At 39.3% G+C, this 21,019-nt stretch overlaps 1 protein-coding gene across 1 annotated transcript; it reads left to right on the forward strand.

Annotated features, from left to right (window-relative positions):
- The first annotated feature begins 546 nt into the window (after positions 1–546).
- NTMT2 (N-terminal Xaa-Pro-Lys N-methyltransferase 2) lies at positions 547–15,812 on the forward strand. Its single transcript, XM_007523822.2, has 4 exons — positions 547–824; positions 4,979–5,154; positions 14,124–14,373; positions 15,072–15,812. Exons 1-4 carry the CDS (start codon positions 671–673, stop codon positions 15,341–15,343), a joined length of 852 nt encoding a protein of 283 aa, XP_007523884.1. The 5' UTR covers positions 547–670; the 3' UTR covers positions 15,344–15,812.
- The last annotated feature ends 5,207 nt before the right edge of the window (positions 15,813–21,019 follow it).

Here is a 21,019-nt window from a genome sequence, read left to right on the forward strand (position 1 = left end):
GTTTAGATGGAAGAGATTGCTGCCCAGAAGGATATTTAATATTCAAACAAGCTTTTAAAGAATCACACCTCTTGAAGTCCCTTAGAAATAGAAAAAATATTTATCTCTCTCCCTGGCATTGGCTTCACATGGGCAAAATCATCCTGATGAAAGGAATGTAGGTTGTTTAGATGACTTTCAAAGATCCTTGGAACTTGAGGATTCAGTGTCCTGGAGTGATGAAAATCAGAGAACAGGATCTCCGGCAAAACACTTGCAGCCCTTTGAAATGACAATGGGGCAACTCCACTTGAAGAATGGAATTAAAGCAAATACTGGGGTGTTAGCAGGTCGTGCCTGTCTTAAGAGGCAGTGAAAGGAGGGAGATGTAGTTTTCCCTGGGTGAAGTGGGAGCTCACATTGGCCTTTTAAAATTTCTTCTCAGCACCTGCTGGCTGGGACGGGTGTCATCCAAGCAATCAAGAGATCAGACCACAAACTTGCCAAGAGCATGACCTCCTATTTCTGCTGCCCTTCTCCCAACACCCTATGACAGACAGCCTCTCCAGATATAGAGGAACTAGGGACTGGTTTAAAATGTCAGTCTCAAGTTCATGAAGGAGGAGAAAGCTAATTCAAAGAAACAAGCAGGCAAGCTTTCTTTCTCTGGAGGAATTACTAACCTCTTCCCATGGCTCACTTGGGAGCACATTTTGCCTTCAGATCCCGCTGGCAGAAGACAGACCATGAGCTCTGTCGACATAGCATGTCTTTTATCCTTCACAAAGCCATTCGCCATGACTTCTTTCAGAGCTATCTCTTCCTTTTGGAAAAAATTCCACTGGGTAAGTGAATCAGAGCAATGAAATTGTGTGTGTGTGTGTGTGTGTGTGTGTGTGTGTGTGTATACATGCATGACTGAAGGGAACCTGTAAGGTGTGGGACTTTGGGAAGAGGAGTTGGGACAGAATACTTTTCCCATAAAAGAACTTTCAGGCAATGTGGATGGGATTTAGTGCTTCCTTGGCATTCTGCCATGGACAGTGCAAAGACCTAGAGCCTCTATTTTAGGACTTCCATGTGCCTTAGACAGGGGGACTTGTAACTTTCGGTGTTGGTTGCATGAATATCAGCCTTATAGAAACCCATTTCTTGAGTTCTGATAACATTGTTAACATCTGCTAAAATTTAGAGGTCAGTGATGAGAATATTAATGTGGTGGTATGTTAAGTAAGAATTAAAAAAAAGATTTAGTAGCAATATATTAAATTGCCTTTGTTTTGTATTCTTATATGTATAAATGTGTATGTTTTATGCATGTGCAAACATGGGTTAGATGTACATAGGTTTGTATGTGTGTCTATGTGTGTGCATGTGTACATGAGCACAAAATTCTTTCTGCCCTCTTCAAATCACAATAAGATCCAAAGTCTAAAGGGGACAATTTTTAGGTTGGTCTTTGAGCGTCAGAACTGAGGCAATAGTCTGTCTCCATCTTAAGTTATTTTCTCTAGTCTTAAGGGAGTTAGAAAAAAGAGAAAAAGCTTATCTGGTTTACAAGTATGTATATATCACTTTGCTCAGTCTCTGTGAATGTGTCAGGGCAATGTTAAATAGGGTTGAATAAGAAGTAACTTATGATCAGAGTGCCCTGTCCCCTTTGATTTCCATCTTCCCCAGTGGAAGCAGGAATATTGTGGGTCAGCAACTGTCTGCTTTCTGAAGGTCTTCTGAAAGTTTCCTTGTTTATTTGGGGTGTATAGTTTCTAGGAGTGGAAATAGTGACATAATTATTTACAATGTATTTAAGACATGATGTGTTAGCAGTCTACCCAAATCTCTGTACAATTCCATTTAGTTGTTTTATATGGTTGCTTAGGATGTGAACCGAAGGCTTGGCATGTGTGATATCACCACTGGTCAGCCTTCTCAGTGCAGTTTGCCTTTATTGCTCATTTTTTCAGTGAGAAAGAGAGTTGGGGAGGGAAGTAGGGAGGAGAGAGACCACAGCACTGTTCCACCATCCATGGTTATTCCCTGGTGTCATTCAGAGAGCTCCTATACTGATAGGATGCTTGAACCCACTGCTTTATGCACAGTAAGGTATGTGCTCTACTGCTAAGCTGTTTTTCAGCCTCTATAAGTGTATAGGGAATACTTAATTCTAGACATACAAATACATTCCTCTCATGTTAATATGTATAGTTCTTTTAAAGGATTCTCACAGCAACATTATGGAATATAATATTTTCATCCATCTTTCCACACCACCACCTTATTTTTTCAAACAAGGAAAATAAATCCAATGATATATCTAATCTATATAGATTTCATTGAGATATCAGACACAACCCAAGACTAGGGTTTTGTGTTCTTTATGATAGAGCAGTGTCCATAGGTAACTTCATTAGAACATATTAGAAATCTCATCTGTATCCAAATGGAAAAAAAATAGAACCATCTGTTTGGAAAATGACAGCATTCTAGTCACTTCATATCTTAGCAGAACTCTTTGGAGTATACTTTTGTAACAGTTTAGTGACCATGGGTGGATTAAATTGTAGAAAGCTATCAATTACTACACTGAGTTCATTGGACCTTTGTTCTTCAAAGCAATTGATCTTGCATTTTAGTTTTCTTTTTGGAACAAGTAAACCATTGAATAGTTTTTTTGGAATTCAGCTCATAATGTTGATAAATAAATGTTGTGTTATAGCAAGAACTCACACATTGTCTACTGTCTGTCTTGCTTCTAGACGTCTCAGTTGACCCCACCCTTCACAGAGACACTACAATCCTGCAAGAATAAATCTCTAGATGTATTTTATAATAAAAAGGCACAAATTGATGACCAAAGCCTTATCTGAATCAATTTGCACCACTTCAGGAGACATGAGGAGGGGCTGGACTTCATATATCTTTTTAGGGAAATGTTCCTGTCAATTAGGTGAAAATGAGAACACAAGCCTATAACCATAAAAACGTACCTATTGCATCTGCCCCCCTGAGGAGCTTGGCATTTGCTTGTGGTCTCAGTGTTGCTGGCATAAGGTGTTTTTTTTTTTTTCCCTCATATCCGGATTAAAGATTTTAATAGACTTCATTAACTAGTTGATTTAGCTGATGAGAGTAGCCATTTGGTTATTTTGGTTGTAGTAAGGAGGATGTTAGGTTGTGGCTTGCCTGTGGTCCAAGGCAGTATTCCATGGGCTATGATTTCTTAGCCTATTTCCTGAGACATACAGAGCAGTCATATTAGTGCAATAGTGACCCTTGATTTTTATCATTTTTTGGGGGGAGGAGGTATACTTGTCCCCTCCTTAGTTGGTCTATAGATAGACTTTTGAAGAACTCTTACTTTTTTTTTTTTTTTTTTTACCAAAGTACTGTCTAGTTCTGGCTTATGGTCATGCAGGAGAAGGACTTAGGAATTTGGAGCCTCAGGAATGAGAGTCTTTTGTATAGCCATTATTCTGTCTACCCTCCACCCTCTTACTTCTTTTTGAAACCCTTATGGGCTGTAAATTCCATGGCTTTGCTCCATCTGTTTTTTTTTTTTCCAGAAATTTGTTGAAACCATAAATCTATTGGTGACCTTCTCCTATTTTCTTCACTGTGATGGGCTAAATTAATAAAAACAATGCTTAGGGAGTACTTGGAAAAAGAAATGACAGATGCATGTACTCAGCCTGCAACTTTGAACCAGAAATTCTTCACTTTCATCTACATTTTATCATTTCCTTCCAGATGTTCTCTAATAAAAATATTTATATCTACACAGGTGCATTATGGTCTACAAAACACTCTCAAATGCACACTCATTTATTCTTTAGAAGTTGAACCATATCTTTCTATAAATGTCTTATATAGCACTTCACATGCTTTTTTAAAATAATGAGATGGCATAGTCTGCATAAATATGGGTAGCAATGTATCTGGGGCAGAATAGTTGTTCAACAAATATTGTTTCTTTCAGAGACAGTCAGGCACTGTTTCACTTATTTGAGAGAGGAGAGGAAAAAGGTGTAGTATGACTTAGAAAGGAAGTGAAGGCAAGACCATAGATGAATTGGCCCAGGAGGTGGTACAGTGGATAAAGCATTAGACTCTCAAGCACAAGGTCCTGAGTTTGATCCCAGGCAACACATGTGCCACAGTGATATCTGGTTCTTTCTCTCTTTTTTCCTACCTTTCTAATAAGTAATCTTTACAAGAGGAAAAATGGCAAAAATTAATATAGATATAGACAGATAGACTGATAGATAGATAGATAGATAGGTGATAGATAAAGATATAAAACCATCTCGTGTCTGTGACCTTTGGAGGATTATTGCAGTTTCCATTGGAGGAAGATGGGAGACACAGAACTCTGGTGGTGGGAATAATGTAGAATTATACTCTGATTATCTTATAATTTTGTAAACAACTAAAAAAAGTTATCACTGCCACAAACAAAAAACAAGTGATATATATATCTTATGTTCAGAAGCTAGAGCTCAAACACACTTTTGTAATGCTAGTATAAACAGATAATTGGGTATGAGATACTTGGAAAGTGGTGAAAATATAATTACTTCTAATCTATCTTATGACTTGGAAAGGCTAATGATTATATTCTTATAAAACATTTGGGGTCAAAGATAAAATTCACATAAAATTATTGACATTCTTTTTCCTCCTATACAAAATGGTAAACTTTCTGAAGCTACAGAAAAGTGTTATAGGCTTATTAAACTACAGGTTTATTAAATCTCAAAAGTGCTTCATGACTGTGATTTATACATGAGAACTCTGCAGATCAGAAGGGCTAAGAAGTTTTCCCAAAGTTACATAGCAAGTAAATCACAGAGCCAGAACTTAATACCAGATCTTGTGACTTCAAACTGGTGTCCTTTCTTTCATGAGGAAAGTCTATGAGGAAATTTAATGCATGATAAAATTGAGCCAACTCTAACACTGAATATCACTTAGTATTAATGAAATTCATTTTCATTTGCAGTGAAGCTGTATGCTTTGACAAGTCAAGTCATTGATGGGGAGATGCAGTTCTATGCCAGAGCAAAACTTTTCTACCAAGAAGTGCCAGCCACTGAAGAGGGTATGATGGGAAATTTCATTGAATTGTCCAACCCAGATATCCAGGCCTCTCGGGAATTTCTTAGGAAATTTGTTGGGGTGAGTCAAACAGCTGTGGCTTGCTAGGGAAGCAAAGTCCTTACAAATATTGCTCTGTGCTGTCATTTTAGACATAGTCAAACTGTTGTACTCAGTCAAAAGCTTGATCTAAAATCCTATTTTTAAAAATATTTGTTAATATTTATTTATTTTCCCTTTTGTTGCCCCTTTAAATTTTTTTATTGCAGTTATTATTGTTGTTGTCATTGATGTCATCGTTGATGGATAGGACAGAGAGAAATGGAGAGAGGAGGAGAAGACGGGGGGGGGGGGGGAAGAGAAAGATAGACACCTGCAGACCTGCTTCACCAAACCAGGATATTTAGGCCAGTCCTTGCACTTTGCGCCGCATGCGCTTAACCCACTATGCTACTGCCCAATTGCCCCCAAATTCTGTTTTAAGATGTTCAGAAAGGATGGCTGGCATCAAAACCATGGCTCATCACATTTGGTATTTCAACCCTCCTAGCACTACTTAATCTCTCATGCTTCAGAGGAAGATGAACCAGCAATGCTGAAATTATAATTTGGTAATTAAGAATACATCTCTTTTAGAATCTCATAGACAGAGGATAATGAGATGATTGATAAGAAATCAATCCATTTGGGACCTTGGGATGATCATTAATTCCTTGTAAAAAAATTGGATATAGCAAGATAATGAATGCTTATGATTGGTATAAAAATAAGCACAGTATGTGGTTAAATCTTCAGCACCTTCATATGCTAGAACAGAGTAGTACTCTGGTCTCTCTTTTTCTCATAAAGATAAACAAATAATTCTTTAAAAGCATAAAAACAGTACAAAACCAACATTGTTTTATACATACTTCAGAGTATTTTGAATGAATGTGATCCCTTTATAATCCTGACGTTGAATGTAATTCCACTTTTTTACTTCCTTGTCATGTGGAGACAATCTAGTGTGTAAAAACCATGATCTTTGACTGAAGAGTCATTTTATTTCTTCTAACTCTTGTACAACAACCTTAGACTTGTGAACTCAATGTACTGAACCTCACTTGATTTCCTGTGTATAATATATACAGCCTGCGAAGATCGAATACAATAATATGGATCAAGTGCTTGATTTCTTGCACATAATTGTTACCCAACAAATCTACTCAATAATGCAATCTTTAGATTTATTCATTTATTTATTTTTTGCCTCCAGGGTTATTACTCAGTGCCTGCACTATGAATCCACTGCTCCTAGAGGCAATTACCACCACCCCCTTTTGCTGCCATTGTTGTTTTATTGTTGTTGTGGTTCTTATTGGTGTTGTTATTGATGTCGTTGTGGATAGGACAGAAAGAAATGGAGGAAAGAGGGGAAGACAAAGAGAAAGAGAGACACCTAGAGACCTACTTCACCACCTGTGAAGTGATGCCCCTACAGGTGGGGAGCAGGGGGCTCAAACTGGGATCCTTACCCAGGTCTTTGTTCTTTTCGATGTGCGCTGAACTCATTGCACTATTGCCCGACCCTCGCATTCTTTAGATTTTTTTTTTTAATAAAAAGGAAACATTGACAAAACCATAGGATAAAAGGGGTACATCTCCATACAATTCCTACCACCAGAACTCCGTATCCCATCCCCTCCCCTGATAATTTTCCTATTCTTTAGCCCTTTGGGAGTATGGACTATTCTTTAGATTTTAAAGAAACTTCACTGGTTGTTAGAATCCAGTTAACACACACTATAAAACTGATGTTGGACTTTATAACAGTGATTCCTAGTTGACAAACATATTTTGTTCCAATGCATTACAAAATTGAAATCTGCTAACCATTTAATTTTGATAAAGGAGACATTATAAACATAAATATGTGAGATTGTTGCCAGCCTATTCAGAAGCATACAAAGAATATCCCTAGGGCTCAGGAGAGTTTCACTTAAAAATGAAGCTCCCTGGTTCACCCCATGATTGAGAAAACAGGATCAGGTGGTAGCTGGTTGAAAGTTAGCTTAACCTGTAGAGCATTTCTAAATTGGGTCTGCTGACTGATTTCACTTATTCTAAAATGATCACAGCACCATATTGTTTATGCTTCATAATGGCTCTAGATAATATACTACCTTAAGATATAGTCTAGAAGACAAAAGACTATTATCACTTTGTTTTTATAGTTGTGGAAACTGAGGCTGAAAGAGGTTCCTACTGTCAAGGTTATATAGCTGGAAAGAGACGGAGCTGGGACTCACACCCAGTCAGGCCTGGCTGATACAAAACTCCCTGCTCTTAGGCATGACATATTTTTTCCATTTGTCTCTCGAAGTAGTGAAGTCTTGCTTTTTTTTTTTTTTTTTTTTTTTTTTGTGAACCACAGACCTCAGCTCTTCTGCAGTTTGGCAGAGAGTAGTTCCTCCTGCTTGCCCTGTGGTAAAGCCAACTTTGATCCAACGCATTTCAGAGGCTTATTTCCCTAACCCAACTGTCTTGTCACCGCTCATGACATGCCCAGCTTGCCACAGGGATGCTGATCAGACGTCCCATCCACATGCCCACAGACCTGGGAGAGGAAACAGTTCAGTGCTTGCATATTTTTATTGGAAAACAAACAGCCTGCTCTAGTCAAACAAATATAAGGAGCCCTTCTTAGGAAACATGGCTCATTGTGGAGCTGAGGCCTTTAAATACAGGCATGGTCTTTTTAAGGGATGATATTGTGGTAGTCTGACCATAATAACCTGCCAAATTAGAATCCAGAATAAGATACTAGGGGTGAGGGAGTGTGAGAATCTGTCATGATCTATCCTTGTGTCAACTGGGAAAAGCAGATTGCTTTGTTAAAAATTTGACATCCCTTTCAAGACTCAGAGACATGGGACTGTGGGAAAAGGTGTTTAAACTTGTCAAATGTGTTTACTTTAGTAAATAGATGATAGTAAGATGATGTCAACAGCATAGCTGACAACTTTCCTTTAATATTACTTTCCTCAGTTTTAGTTTTCTGGTGTAGGAGAATAGTAATATATATATATGATCAATATTTTATAGTATTCATCTTTTGGCATTTCTCAGTGATTGGAGAACTTGTTCAATTTTTTTTAATACAGTAATATTGGCACTTTCATTTTAGTTTTAGGTCCCATGGTATGGGGAAAGGGCCCACTATCTGGGAAGTCCAGGCCATTGTTTCCATGAGAGTCTGAACGGGGTTCTCTCCCTCCTAAGGGGAAGAGATGTTAGGCAGGTCCCTCCTGGCCTCACGAATTTATGATGGATGGGCTTTTCCGGATGGTGCACCTTTCTGTACATGCTACCCCATCCCTTTTGAACAAAGGCCATGAATTACTATGTATTGGCCAACCTGAAACCCACCGCAAATATCCTGTCTTTACTCAATCTGCCCCCTTTCCCCCCTCTGCCCAGAGGTGCTTATAATCCACCTTTAGAGAAAAGGGCTTACCTATGCATTGTAAGTTCATGACCAGATCCTATATAGTAACTTCCCAGCTAAGATCAAACACCTGACAGGTCAAGATTTAACTCTGCATTGTGTGTATGACTCAATGATTACCTCTGCCTTCTCTCTGAACTTTGGGTATATCTGCCCACTTGTACCCCCCAATAAATGAGTTGTCCTAAGAGGCTTCTCCTGGAGCTAGTTGGTCATGTATTTCCTTTCTCCCTCTCTGCATACTTCACCCTTGTCACCAAAGCCCCCCTAGGACCCCCAGGTGCCGCCCCAGTCTCCACTGCCAGTGGCCAGGGAGGCGGTGAGCCCCGGGATGACCCACACCATGGAGCTTAATTTAAAATGAAATACTCATAATTAGATACATAGGATGAAAACAGATATTATTCCTGAGATTATTTTACTATTTTATATAACTACAATAATAAAAAACAACAAAGGCAACAAAAGGGAAAATAAATATAAAAAATTAAAAAATTTATTTTTTAAAAAGAAATCTTTATGAAATAAAAATCTTATACTGAGTTTTTGTGATTAGAACCTTTTGGTGGTTTCCTGTAAGATTCAAGATAAAGTTTAGACTATTCATATTAAGACAAGCCTATGATCCTTCATGTTCAGCACCATCTTTATAATTTGCACATTTCAACATGGGATTATGTGCACATCACACGCGATTTTACACTTAAATCTTCTTACTTTAGTACTAAGTGTCTAGAATATTTTCCCTCCCTATCACAACTTTATATTCGAGAACTTGCTTGTTTGTCATATTGCACATGGGACCTTCATGGAAAATTTCCGTAGCAGCCTATGTAGGCCTCTTAATTGTCACTTTACTGTAATCAATGACATTCACTTGTCTGTTTTCCTTGTTATCAAATCATTTGAGGACTGGAAGGTCTGAGACCCTGGCTTCCTGTAGGCCTGACACTACATGAGGACAGTGTGGATGCTACCAGGGGAGCTCTGTAGATGGCAGAGTGGTACTTCAGTATTCTCTCTCTCTCTTTTTAAATTTCCTTATTGGGGAATTAATGTTTTACATTCGACAGTAAATACAATAGTTTCTACATGCATAACATTTGCCAGTTTTCCATATAACAATACAACCCCCACTAGGTCCTCTGTCATCCTTTTTGGACCTGTATTCTCCTCTCCAGCCACCCCAGAGTCTTTTACTTTGGTGCAACATGCCAATTCCAGTTTAGGTTCTACTTGTGTTTTCTATTCTGATCTTGTTTTTCAACTTCTGCCTGAGAGTAAGATCATCCCATATTCATCCTTCTGAGAAATATATTTTTTAAATGAGGTTTTCAAGAGTGAAGATATTTGTGATGCTACTGAGTGATCTAGCCAGCTCAATTTTTATTTTATAATTTTTGAAACAAAGACAGAGGGTGAGAGAGACCACAGCACCCCACCATAGTCTATGAAGCTTTCTTGGTGATGTGCACGATGCTTCCATGTGGTACTAAGGCTTGAATCTAGGGTCTCAGCTCCACCTACTGACTCATTTCTTGGTCTGAAAACATCTGTTTTGAGAGCACAGGTTGTTTGTAGTTCCGGTGGCATTCATGGGTGGGTCCAGACCTCAGTGCAGTCACAGCTAAGGAGTCTGTGGTGTCCAGAAGACAGGAAACATCCCCCACTCCATCTTTAAGTATTCCTTGTCAAGGAGATTCATCTGAAGAAAACACAGAAGCTTGGTGCCAAAGCATGAGAGGGAGTGACAACCTTGTAGAGTGAAATGGAATACAAAGAACCAGGTAATAGTAGGCAGAGGTTAGAGGTACACAGATATTGAGTGAAAGGCATCTTTTCATGTTTGTAAGTAACCACAATTAAAGAATACTATCACACATCCAAAGTGATAAAAAATACAAGTCAGAGAATGAGATTTTTTTTTTTTTTAATATCTATTTCAAGTAGTTCACTTCTCAGAGCTTCAATGTCTTTGAAAAAGAATACTCTAGGAGTGGTTTTAAAACATTAGGATCTTGCTGAGATTCTCCAAGGGCTTACTGGGAGATTAACAGAAAGGATGAGTGAGTAAATTCTAGTCTCACTTTAAACTGTAGGGAGGTTGTGGGGGATGTGGTGAAGCCTGGCAGAGCTTGACCTGAGAGGTGAGTCCCTCCTGGTAAGTCTCTCTCTCTACGGAGGGGTTGAGCAAAAGGGGAGACACATGAACCTCAAAAGGTTGGCGGCCATTTTAAGTCTTCCCTGCCTCACAAAAACATCCTGCATCTTCCTGCCGGAGCCCGGCATTCCTTAAAAGACATTAAGCTTGCTCCACCCTACATTCCCTGATACTATGGCCTATCCCTTTATTATTTACGTATCAATCTTCTGCTTTGTCTTACAAATGACAAAAGGTCTCCTTCCTAACTCCCCACAGGGCATTGCTAATCCTGCCAGTTGAACCCCTAGCAACAGTTGCTGGGGAGGTCCATACCATTCCTGGACCCCTTTGCCTTTCTCCACCCCTTTCCTAACCATGTATGGTATTGTCAAGCCACTTCTGTTTTTGTTTTGTCCTTTCCAGTCCCGACCTGGGGGAGGGCGGGCATGTAGACCAAGAGGCTGACGCTAGCCATTGAGGTTGGCACCACGTAGCTTAACCAGGTGTGCTATCGCCCGACTCTGGGGCGTTTGAATGAATAACGATTTGTATTGCTTTACCACCACAAGCTTAGTCCCTGGTTCATCTCTCTTTTTTGCCACACTAGCCCGACATTAAACCAGAGTGGCTCCATAGTTATTTGCTCATTGAAAAAAAGAAACTCAGTGGATGTGTATCTTGGAGGCCCCTCTGCTTTATTGCCCCATGATTCTACTTGTTCCAGTAATGTGAGCATATGATTAGTAGAAGTTTTAGGGTCAAGTGATAGGAAAAAGGGTAAGGAGAGTCTAGTCTCTCTTTAAGCATGCAAATTTCTACTTAAATTTCTTTTTATTAGCTTAAAGTAATTTTCCTACACTTTTTATCATTCTACATTATGAGGTTACTTTCAAGATGCTCCTTTTATGTCATCCATAACTACAGACTTTCATTCTCTATATTTTTTTCTGAATTAGATTGCTTTAAGTCATCATCATCATCATCATTATTATTATCCTACCATGGCTATTTCTTGGGCTCAGTGCTTGCACTATGAATCCACTGCTCCAGTGGCCTTTTATTTATTTATTTTTACCCTTCTTTCTCTATTATGATTAAAAAATTTTTTTTTATTATCTTTATTTATTGGATAGAGACAGCCAGAAATCAAGAGGGAGGGGGTGATAGAGAGGGAAAGAGATAGAGAGACACCTGCAGCCTTACTTCACCACTTGTAAAGCTTTCCCCCTGGAGGTGGGGACCGGGGGGCTCAAACCTGGGTCCTTGAGCACTGTAATGCATGTGCTCAACCAGGTGTGCCACCACCCGGCCCCCTCTATTATTATTTTTATAGAGATAGAGAGAAATTGAGAAAGAAGTGGGGAGGGAAAGAGGAATACCTACCTACAGCACTGTTCCACCACTATGCAAGTAGGGAGTTGAATTTCAGTCTAGGTCCTTGAGCATGGTAACATATATACTCTACTGGGTAGATCACAATCTGCCCTCCCCCAGCTTACTTTAAATTATATTTGAATAAGGAAGGCAGCGTAGTATATGTAAGAAAAATAACACCTTATTACCACTGCTTCTTCCCATGCTCAAAGCAGGCATTGCTAATCAACATCACAGCAGAACTGGTATTAGATTTACATTATTCCCTGTTTAGATTCAAGTTCTGCCATTAGCTGTGTGGTATTAGAAATTCATATTTCCTCATCTTCAATATGGGGAAGAGTCATTGCCTTGTGGAACTGTTTTGATTATTTTCGCTATTACAGATATAATAGGCTTTCTACATACCAGCACTTAATAAACCATAGTTTTTACAATTTCATTAGAAAAGAAGCCACAAGTGCTTGCACTTCCTCACTGTACCTTTCTTGCAAGGAGGAGAACCTTCGGAATGAGCAACTGAGAACAACATTTCTGATGTTTCCTTGTGTTTAAACCTCACCTTTTGATCTTTAGCCAAATGCTTTTTTAATCCTTAGTTCCTGAGAAATCAAGAGTAGGCTTTCTCCCTAAGATCTTGATTGGCAACTGCAAGTATCTTATTACTATAATTTCTATCACAAAACCTATTCAGCAGCCTTCCCAATCATGACCAAATAATGTGGACCAGCTGACTCTGAATCCTTTGGAGTTGGAATATATGCATTCCTTTGTAGGAGTAAGTGTGAGAACATTTTTACTGGCTGATTTCCTCCTCCTGCCACTTATCCATCTTTCACCCCCAGTTAACTTAATGTGCAGACCAACTTTAAAAAAAACCAATTTCAGGGTGATCGTGCCCAGTAAATCATGCCTTTTGTGGTACAAAGCAGAAAATAATAACGGACATGAAAAGAGACAAAGAACCATTATTGTAACCACTTTATCTGTATGAATGTTGTAAGCTGTCAGAGATGGTTTAAAGTAAATATTAGCCTGAGTCTGGGACAATGAGCTCTTTCCTTATCTGAGATCCTAAAAATGATCTTTCATGCAAGGAGAGCAGATCATTCAGAGGCCCCCAATTCAGTCTAAAAATAATAATAAAATAAAAATAAGACTTAAGCCACCCCAATATGAACTGAAACATATTCATCGAGCAAATTATAAAAGTAATTTTAGGATCCTGGTTTGTTCTTGTGTCATTTTTTTTTTAACAAAGCAATGAGCTAAGATGCATTTCATTATAGGTTCAACCCAGATTTTGCTATAAAAATTTTATCTTCCTGGACCTTCTTTCATTGAACCTTTTCTTAGAAATAATGACCAAGTTTTAAAACCTGATTTTTTTTTTTCCCCAGAGCACTTCTCAATCTGCCTTATGGTGGTGCTGAGGATTGAGCCTACAACATCAGAGCCTCAGACATTAAAGTCATTGTATATAATCATTATGCTATCCCCCCACCCCTAAACCTGCGACTCTTAAAAAAATCTCACTTTTGCTTCTTTTAAAGGTATATATTTAGGTAAAAACTAAAGAAAACAAAATGAAATATTTGGGTAGATTTTTACACAAGTAATTGAAAATTTATATCTAGATCATGGTAGTGGGTACATGACTGTGGACATCTAATTGTACAGTTAAAAAAGGTCATTTTAGGGCCAGGGAAATTGATTAACTTGTTAGAGCGCAAGACTTGTATGGCTGCCCAAGGCCCTTGAGGTCCCAGTCTCAACCTCTGTCTCTGGTACTACTGAAATCAAGAATAAAGCATGCTATAATATTTATCTATCTATCTATCTATCTATCTATCTATCTATCTACCTCTACATATCTAAACCAGGTAACTTGTGTGCTTAACCAGATGTACTACCACCTGACCCCTTTTATGGTGTGAGATTGATCTAGATAAATTGGATTTAAAGAAATTGTTGCAGGGTCCTATACTCAGGGTGGGTGCCTGTACTTAAAGTATTCCCTCAGAGAATACTGAACTATTTCTGCAGGGTCCTGGGAAAGCTGGAACGGAGTGCGCCCTGGACTGTGGCTCTGGCATAGGAAGGGTCAGCAAGCATGTCTTGTTGCCCATTTTTAACAGTGTGGAATTGGTGGACATGATGGAATCTTTCCTCCTGGAAGCCCAGAATTACCTGCGTGTCAAAGGGGACAAAGTAGAAAGCTACCACTGCTATGGCCTGCAGGAGTTCACCCCCCCACTGGGCAGATACGATGTTGTATGGATACAGTGGGTTTCCGGTGAGTCATACATGGCTTTGCCTCTGTTCTTCTCCCCTTGCCCAGAAAGAGCAGGCCACAGATGGGAACAAACTGAGTATTGGTAGAAGAGAAAACTAGGCTTTGGGGAGAGCTCAAGCTGTAGCTATGCTTTAAGCTGTTACTTAGCATAGGTATTACAGATTGCAGTCTTACAGATTTCTTTCCTCCAATCCCTCCAAAAGTCTAATACTGCCTCTTCTTAGGGATAGCCATGGGACCAGCCTAAAATACTTGAAAAACTTTACAAGGTGAGACAAAAAAAAAAAAAAAAAATTAATCCTCATTTGCTGGTCAGAAGAAAAAAAATCCTTATTTTCATTCCTTAGATGAAAAGTCCCCAGGAAATGAGATGGCAGTGAATTTGATCTTGGTGTGTGTGTGTGTGTTAGCAGAAAAAGTGATAAAGGTGGATTATCCTGGGGACCCATGGGATGGGCAATAGTATATAGTGTATCCATGAACTAGGTCATGTAGTAGCAAATCTGCCTAATAGCCAGGATCCAGAGTCCTCTGCCCTCTTCTTTAAATTCTCAAAGCCTCTTAGAGTTCAAGCAACCGAAGCTATTAAACAATTCCTAAAGGAATGAATACAGGGTCTCCTGATTTTAACCCTGTGGCTTTTCTTACTTTGACCCACCATTTTACCTTCTTCCCTATCAACCTGGTCTTCCCTGTAGGACATCTGACAGATAAAGACCTCATTGCCTTCCTCTCCCGGTGCCGAGATAGCCTAAAAGCCAATGGCGTCATCATCCTCAAGGACAATGTGGCTCGGGAGAGTTGTGTCTTCGACCTGGTAGACAGCAGCGTGACCCGTGACATGGCTACTCTGCAGAGTCTCATCCAGCAGAGCGGGCTGGCAATACTGGGGCAGGAAATGCAGGCTGGCTTCCCTGAGCAGTGTGTTCCAGTGTGGACATTCGCCCTGCATGGAGCTGCGCAACCTTGACCCACAAGAGATAATATGGGCTGGGCCACATAGTGGTACCTGGAAAGAGGCTCTGTCTTCTGAATGTCCCTCGTCATTCCTGCAGCGACAGAGAAAAAGGATACTTGAAAGTCTGGAATGACTCTGAATGCAGCACGCGTGTAAGTTTCCACTAGTGAGTCCATACACTGTACATTTTCCAAAAGACTGACTGAGCAAAATATCTGGAATCTCCTCTAAGAGACTGCTTGTGTACACCTACACAAAACCGGATCTTGTAGCAATGCTGACAAATTCTAAACTACTTTGGGCTCTGAAGGTTAGATTAGAAAGTAGTTGGGGTATGTGGGGTTAAAGTCTAGACCCCTCTTCTCTGCCTTTATGTTATTTATTCATACATCCTTACTCTTTGGAATAGCTACTTCTTTTAAACAACAATCTCTCCATAAGGAAGAAAGCATCAGTTGAAATAATACTATGGAAATGAGAACCTGACTTAATTTTCTCTGTTTTTTATTTGAGATATCAATATGTGGTTTTACTTTCTATTGTAGGTAAGTTTCACCAACTAATGATGTAATGTGGAAGTAATTTGATAACAAAACTCTTCATTTCAGTGATGTAGAAGTACCTCTTTGTAGGAGAAACTGCCCCCATGACATTTCAGCTATGAACATGAAAGTAAGCATCATTGATAATCTAATTTTAGTAACAGACTTCCAGCTCTATTCACTCACTGCAGCTGCTTCTGTTCGCTTGGTTGACAGAAAGAGAAAAAAAAAAAAAGTGAAAGTGGAGCTAACTGAATGAATTTAAGGTGTTGGTTTTAATTAAACTTAATCTAAAATATCTATTTATCTGCTTTTACCACCTAGGTTATTACTAGGACTTGGTGGCTGCACAGTGAATCCCCTGCTTCAAACATTTGTTTGTTTGTTTATTTATTTATTGCCTCCAGGGTTATCTCTGAGGCTCAGTGCCCCGCACTACAAATCCACTGCTCCTGTGGCCATTTTTTTTTTTCTTTTTGGGTAGAACAGAGAGAAACTGAGAGGGGGAAAGGTAGATAGAAAAGGGAGAGAGACAGAGACACCTGAAGACCTGCTTAACTGCTTGTGAAGCAACACTCCTGTAGGTGGGGAAGCAGGGGCTCAAACTCGGATCTTTGTGTGGGTTCTTATGCTTCATACTATGCATACTTAATCCCATGTGCCACTGCCCAACCCCCACTTTTTTTTCCTTTTTTTTACTGAAGCACTGATTAGCTAGGGGTGATGATGGTGGGGGGTGGGGATTGAACATGGTACTTTGGAGCCTCAGGCATCAGAGTCCCTTTGCATAACCATTATGCTATCTAAACTATTCCCCCTTCCAAAACTTTTCCTTCCTTCCTTCCTTCCTTCCTTCCTTCCTTTCTTTCTTCCTTCCTTCCTTCCTTCCTGCCTTCCTTTCTCCTCCTCCTCCTTCTTCTTCTCTCTCTCTCTCTTTTCCTTTTTGATAAAGACAGAGAGAAACTGAGAGGGGAGAAGTACATAGAGAGAGAAAGAGATACCTTCTTGTGTCCACAAACTTCTCTGCTTATGGAGTTTCCCCCCTTACATGTGGGGACCAGGAGCTTAAGCTCAAGTCCTTGCTCACTGTAATGTGTGCAGTCTAGTGCGTGCACTACTGCTCAATCCTAAAATCTTTAACAAACAAAAATGTAATTTAATTTTATAGCAGAATGTAAGGGTTTATGCTGAAGCACATTTGTGATATAGATTGAGTCTCCTATGAAATAAGAAGAATCAATTTAAATGTAGGTGAAATTATAGATATTTTATCACCATAAGAATCATATTTACAAATCATACATATACTTAGAATCATTATAGGAATTGCTGCCTCATTATAATATTTCTGAAGTATTTTCATTTTTACCCTGACAAGTTGTGTCACTTACTCTGTCCCTGGCACCTTCCAGCTGTTGTATGTTATGAATCATGCTCTAACAGCAACGTAACAGAATACAGGTCAGATTGGTGGATAAGCTGAGACCAGAACTAAGTCAAATAGTGAACCTTGAGTTTCTTAATCTTTTTATGTTTTGTGAACACTTAGATATTTATCAACGTAATTGGTAATTACCTCATACTCTGGTTTCTCTTCAGATCATATAAATCTTTCGCCTTTTAATTACCTCCTCCAGGGTTCCTGAGTTTATGAAGGAAATAATGTAATTGACACATGACTCTGAACACAAGACTTTTAACTTAGTTGAGCTAGGTTGATCAGCAATCCCTTTTCTCTTTCTAAATTAAATAATACCTTTTTCCTTCTGGAGCTCCTTGCCCATGTAACTTCATTGCTGCAAGTGGACTCTCTTATACATAAATCCTTTTTTTTTATTATTTTAGTGAGAGGACTATAGTAAGAAGTAGGTGAGGAGGCTATCTAAATCTAAGTAGACACTATTTCATTATGAACTTGGTATTGACTCACTACAGACTATTGTGTATTTTTGCTTTCAGGTATAGATTTTGCCCTAATTTATAGATATATGTGAACATATGCTCTATCTTACGGGACCTGGTCTATATCTAGGTTTTGGTACTTTGGAATGGAATTTGAGAATACTATGAAAGGAAAGGTCTCACCCAAGTAATGAGGGTGAAGGGTTGACATTCCATGCCTGACGTCTCCAGACACAGTCTGAAGTGAAGCATGCTGAGGTGGTACTCGTTGTGTTGATTAGGTTGGGATCAGTGGATGCAATATCATTTGGTATGAATTGAGAGAAGCATGCAGGAAAGTGAGTCCCACTCTAGAGGTTCCAGGACTGGGGAAAATATAGGCTCTATAGAGGAAGCAGAGGTTCCTGCTGTCTTAGGGTATAAGAAGACAATAGATAGTTATTGCTATAATCACATTATTTGGCAATTGGGTATAAACCTTTATTTATTTACAAAAGAGAGAAAGGAGGGTGAGACAGAGAATGGGAGTATGACTTTGGCACACAAGTTGCTGGAGATAGAACTCTGGACCTCGGGAGTCGGGCAGAGCGCAGAGGGTTAAGCACAAATGGCACAAAGCTCAAGAACCGGTGTTAAGGATCCCGGTTTAAGGCCCCAGCTCTCCACCTGCAGAGGAGTCACTTCACAAGTGGTGAAACAGGTCGGCAGGTGTCTATCTTTCTGTCCCCTCTCCGTCTCCCCCCCTCCATTTCTCTCTGTCCTATCCAACAACGATGACAACAAGAATAAGTACAATAATAAAACAAGGGCAATAAAAGGGAATAAATAAATAAATAACTTTGGACCTCATGCTTGAGAGTCCAATGCCTCATTTACTGTGCCATCACCCAGGTCATATTTTATTTTTATGTTAGGATAGGAAGAGAGAGAGAGAAGACGGATAAGGGAAAGGGAGATAGAGAAAAACAGGAAGAAAAGGAGAGACACCACAGCATCTTCTATGCATGGTGTTCCATATGGTTCTGGGGGTTCAACCCATCTCCTCTGGAATGGGAAACTATACCCTCTACTGGGTGAACTATGTCCTATCTCCTCAAATAGTTTTTTCCATAGGACCTAATTCAGACTATAGACATTCCAGAGTCCATAGTTTCACTGGGTTTAAGGGTATACCTCATAAGTGAAGTATGTTTACATTATAAATAGGGAATAACAAAGCACCTCCTAATTCTCACCTGTTTCTTGATAAGCAACAAGTCCATAGAAACCATGTATCTTCTAGTTGAAGTGAATATTGGATAGAAGTTACTTACCTATATTTCATCATTATTATTAGAGTCAGAGAAATTGAGAAGGAAGGGAAAGATAAAGAAGGAAAAGAGACAGAGAGACACCTGCGACCCTGCTTCACCACTTGCAAATTTTCCCCCCAGGGGCTTGAACCTATGTCTTTCACACAGAAATGTGTGCTCTTAACCAGGTATGCCACCACTTGGCCTCCCTTACACAGGGATTTCACAGATGAATCCATCTCAAGCATGCCTGAGATTTTAGATGAACTTTGGAAGATACTTTGATTTATATAGGTATTCAGAAATGTATTTTCACTTCTTATCTCCACTCAGAACTCCAGTCAGCGCTGCTAAACAACAATGTAGATGCATGCCGAGTCTTAAACGGTCAGTCATTTTATAGTTTCAGGACTATCATAAAAATAGAAAACAAAATAAATAAGGTTGTCCATATGAAAGATGATCTGCTTTGTATTATGGACACATTTTGGCCCCATCATGTATTTTTCCCCTCTCTGCCATTTCCTGTAGCTGACCTATTCTGAGTGATGTATTGGGGAGAAGACTTGTGTCACATAGATTCAGCTGCCTGTCGTGAGTAATTAAACCCAGTTGTGTTATTGCTTTCCTTCATCCCAGCTGACTCTTTGATGCTTTGGTATCCAGGCCAGAAAACTACCTCTTATAATCATCAGAGGCCAGTGTTTTTGCAGAGGTCACTGCAAGTTAATTAAACAAATACGTATGTGAAAAATAGTTTTAAATTATCTCAATTAGTAGAGTGTGTGCATACATGCACCTAGAGTGGGAGTCGGTTGGGGAGTTTGTAATAACTGACTAGTGAGACAGTGTCAGAGAACATATCAGAATCTTTGCATGTTCATTTAGCTGGCATGACTTGACCTTTTGCTGCTTGACAGGTTGTATTAGTTCCTGGAAATAGACATAGAAAATGTCCAAGATCATGGTCAAGTAATGGGAAAGACAGCTGCATAAGTAATATAAATCAGGATTAAAAGGATTAAGAAAATTCCTTGTAGAGAGAGTTAAAGTGATATTGAGACCAGAGCAAGTCAGGACAATCTGGTATTTAATCTGGCTACACACATATTCATTCATTCAACACATATTTTTGCAATGCTATGCATTCAAAATAATCATATACTGCTCTAGGGTCTTGGGCTATGCCAGAAAATTAACTTAAAAAAAAATCCCTGGCCTTGGGAGCTTGTGTCTTACTGGGGATTTAGATGGAGTGAATATGTTAGTAAACTAATTTCTAAGCTAGAAAGTAGTTAAATTTTTGGAAAGAAATGGGAAAAGAGTAAGGGTGAACTGGGAGTCACGGAGGTGGGTTATAATTCCATCTGTAATTAGACCTGCACAGAAAGGACTTGGGTAACTGCAAGAACAAAGGGATGGTATCGAAGAATGTCTGGTTTTCACTCCTTCTAGCAATAATTGTCAAGAAGAACAAAGGAATGTGGCAGACAAGTCCTCTGACAATATCTATTGTTAAAACTGAAATTTTTTTTTTAGCTTTCCCATTTTTTTATTTATAAAAAGGGGACATTGACAAAGCCATAGGATAAGAGGGGTACAATTCCACACAATTCTCTACACCAGAACTCTGTATCCCATCCCCTCCCCTGATAGTTTTCTTATTCTTCATCCCTCTGGAAGTATGGACCCAAGATCATTGTAGGGTACAGAAACTGAAATTTATAAGAGAAATACAAATAAAGACAACAATGAGATGCCACTTTACTCCTGCGAGAATGCTATATACCAGAAAAGGTTGCAGTGACAAATGCTGGAGAGGTTGTGGAGAGAAAGGAACCCTCCTGCACAGCTGGTAGGAATGTCAGTTGGTTCAACCTCTGTGGAGAGCAGTTTGGAGAACTCTCAGAAGGCTAGAAATTTACCTATCTTATGACCTTGCAATTCCTCTC

Source organism: Erinaceus europaeus, chromosome 9 (genome assembly GCF_950295315.1).
Source record: "Erinaceus europaeus chromosome 9, mEriEur2.1, whole genome shotgun sequence".
NCBI classification, from domain to species: domain Eukaryota; kingdom Metazoa; phylum Chordata; class Mammalia; order Eulipotyphla; family Erinaceidae; genus Erinaceus; species Erinaceus europaeus.

Bases quoted from the DNA above. Each gene is read 5' to 3' on its own strand.
- NTMT2 (XM_007523822.2), top strand. From the start codon at position 671: ATGGCTCACTTGGGAGCACATTTTGCCTTCAGATCCCGCTGGCAGAAG. The intron at 825-4,978 runs GTAAGTGAATCA...TTTCATTTGCAG, and splicing joins TTTGGAAAAAATTCCACTGG to TGAAGCTGTATGCTTTGACA. The intron at 5,155-14,123 runs GTGAGTCAAACA...CTATTTCTGCAG, and splicing joins TTCTTAGGAAATTTGTTGGG to GGTCCTGGGAAAGCTGGAAC.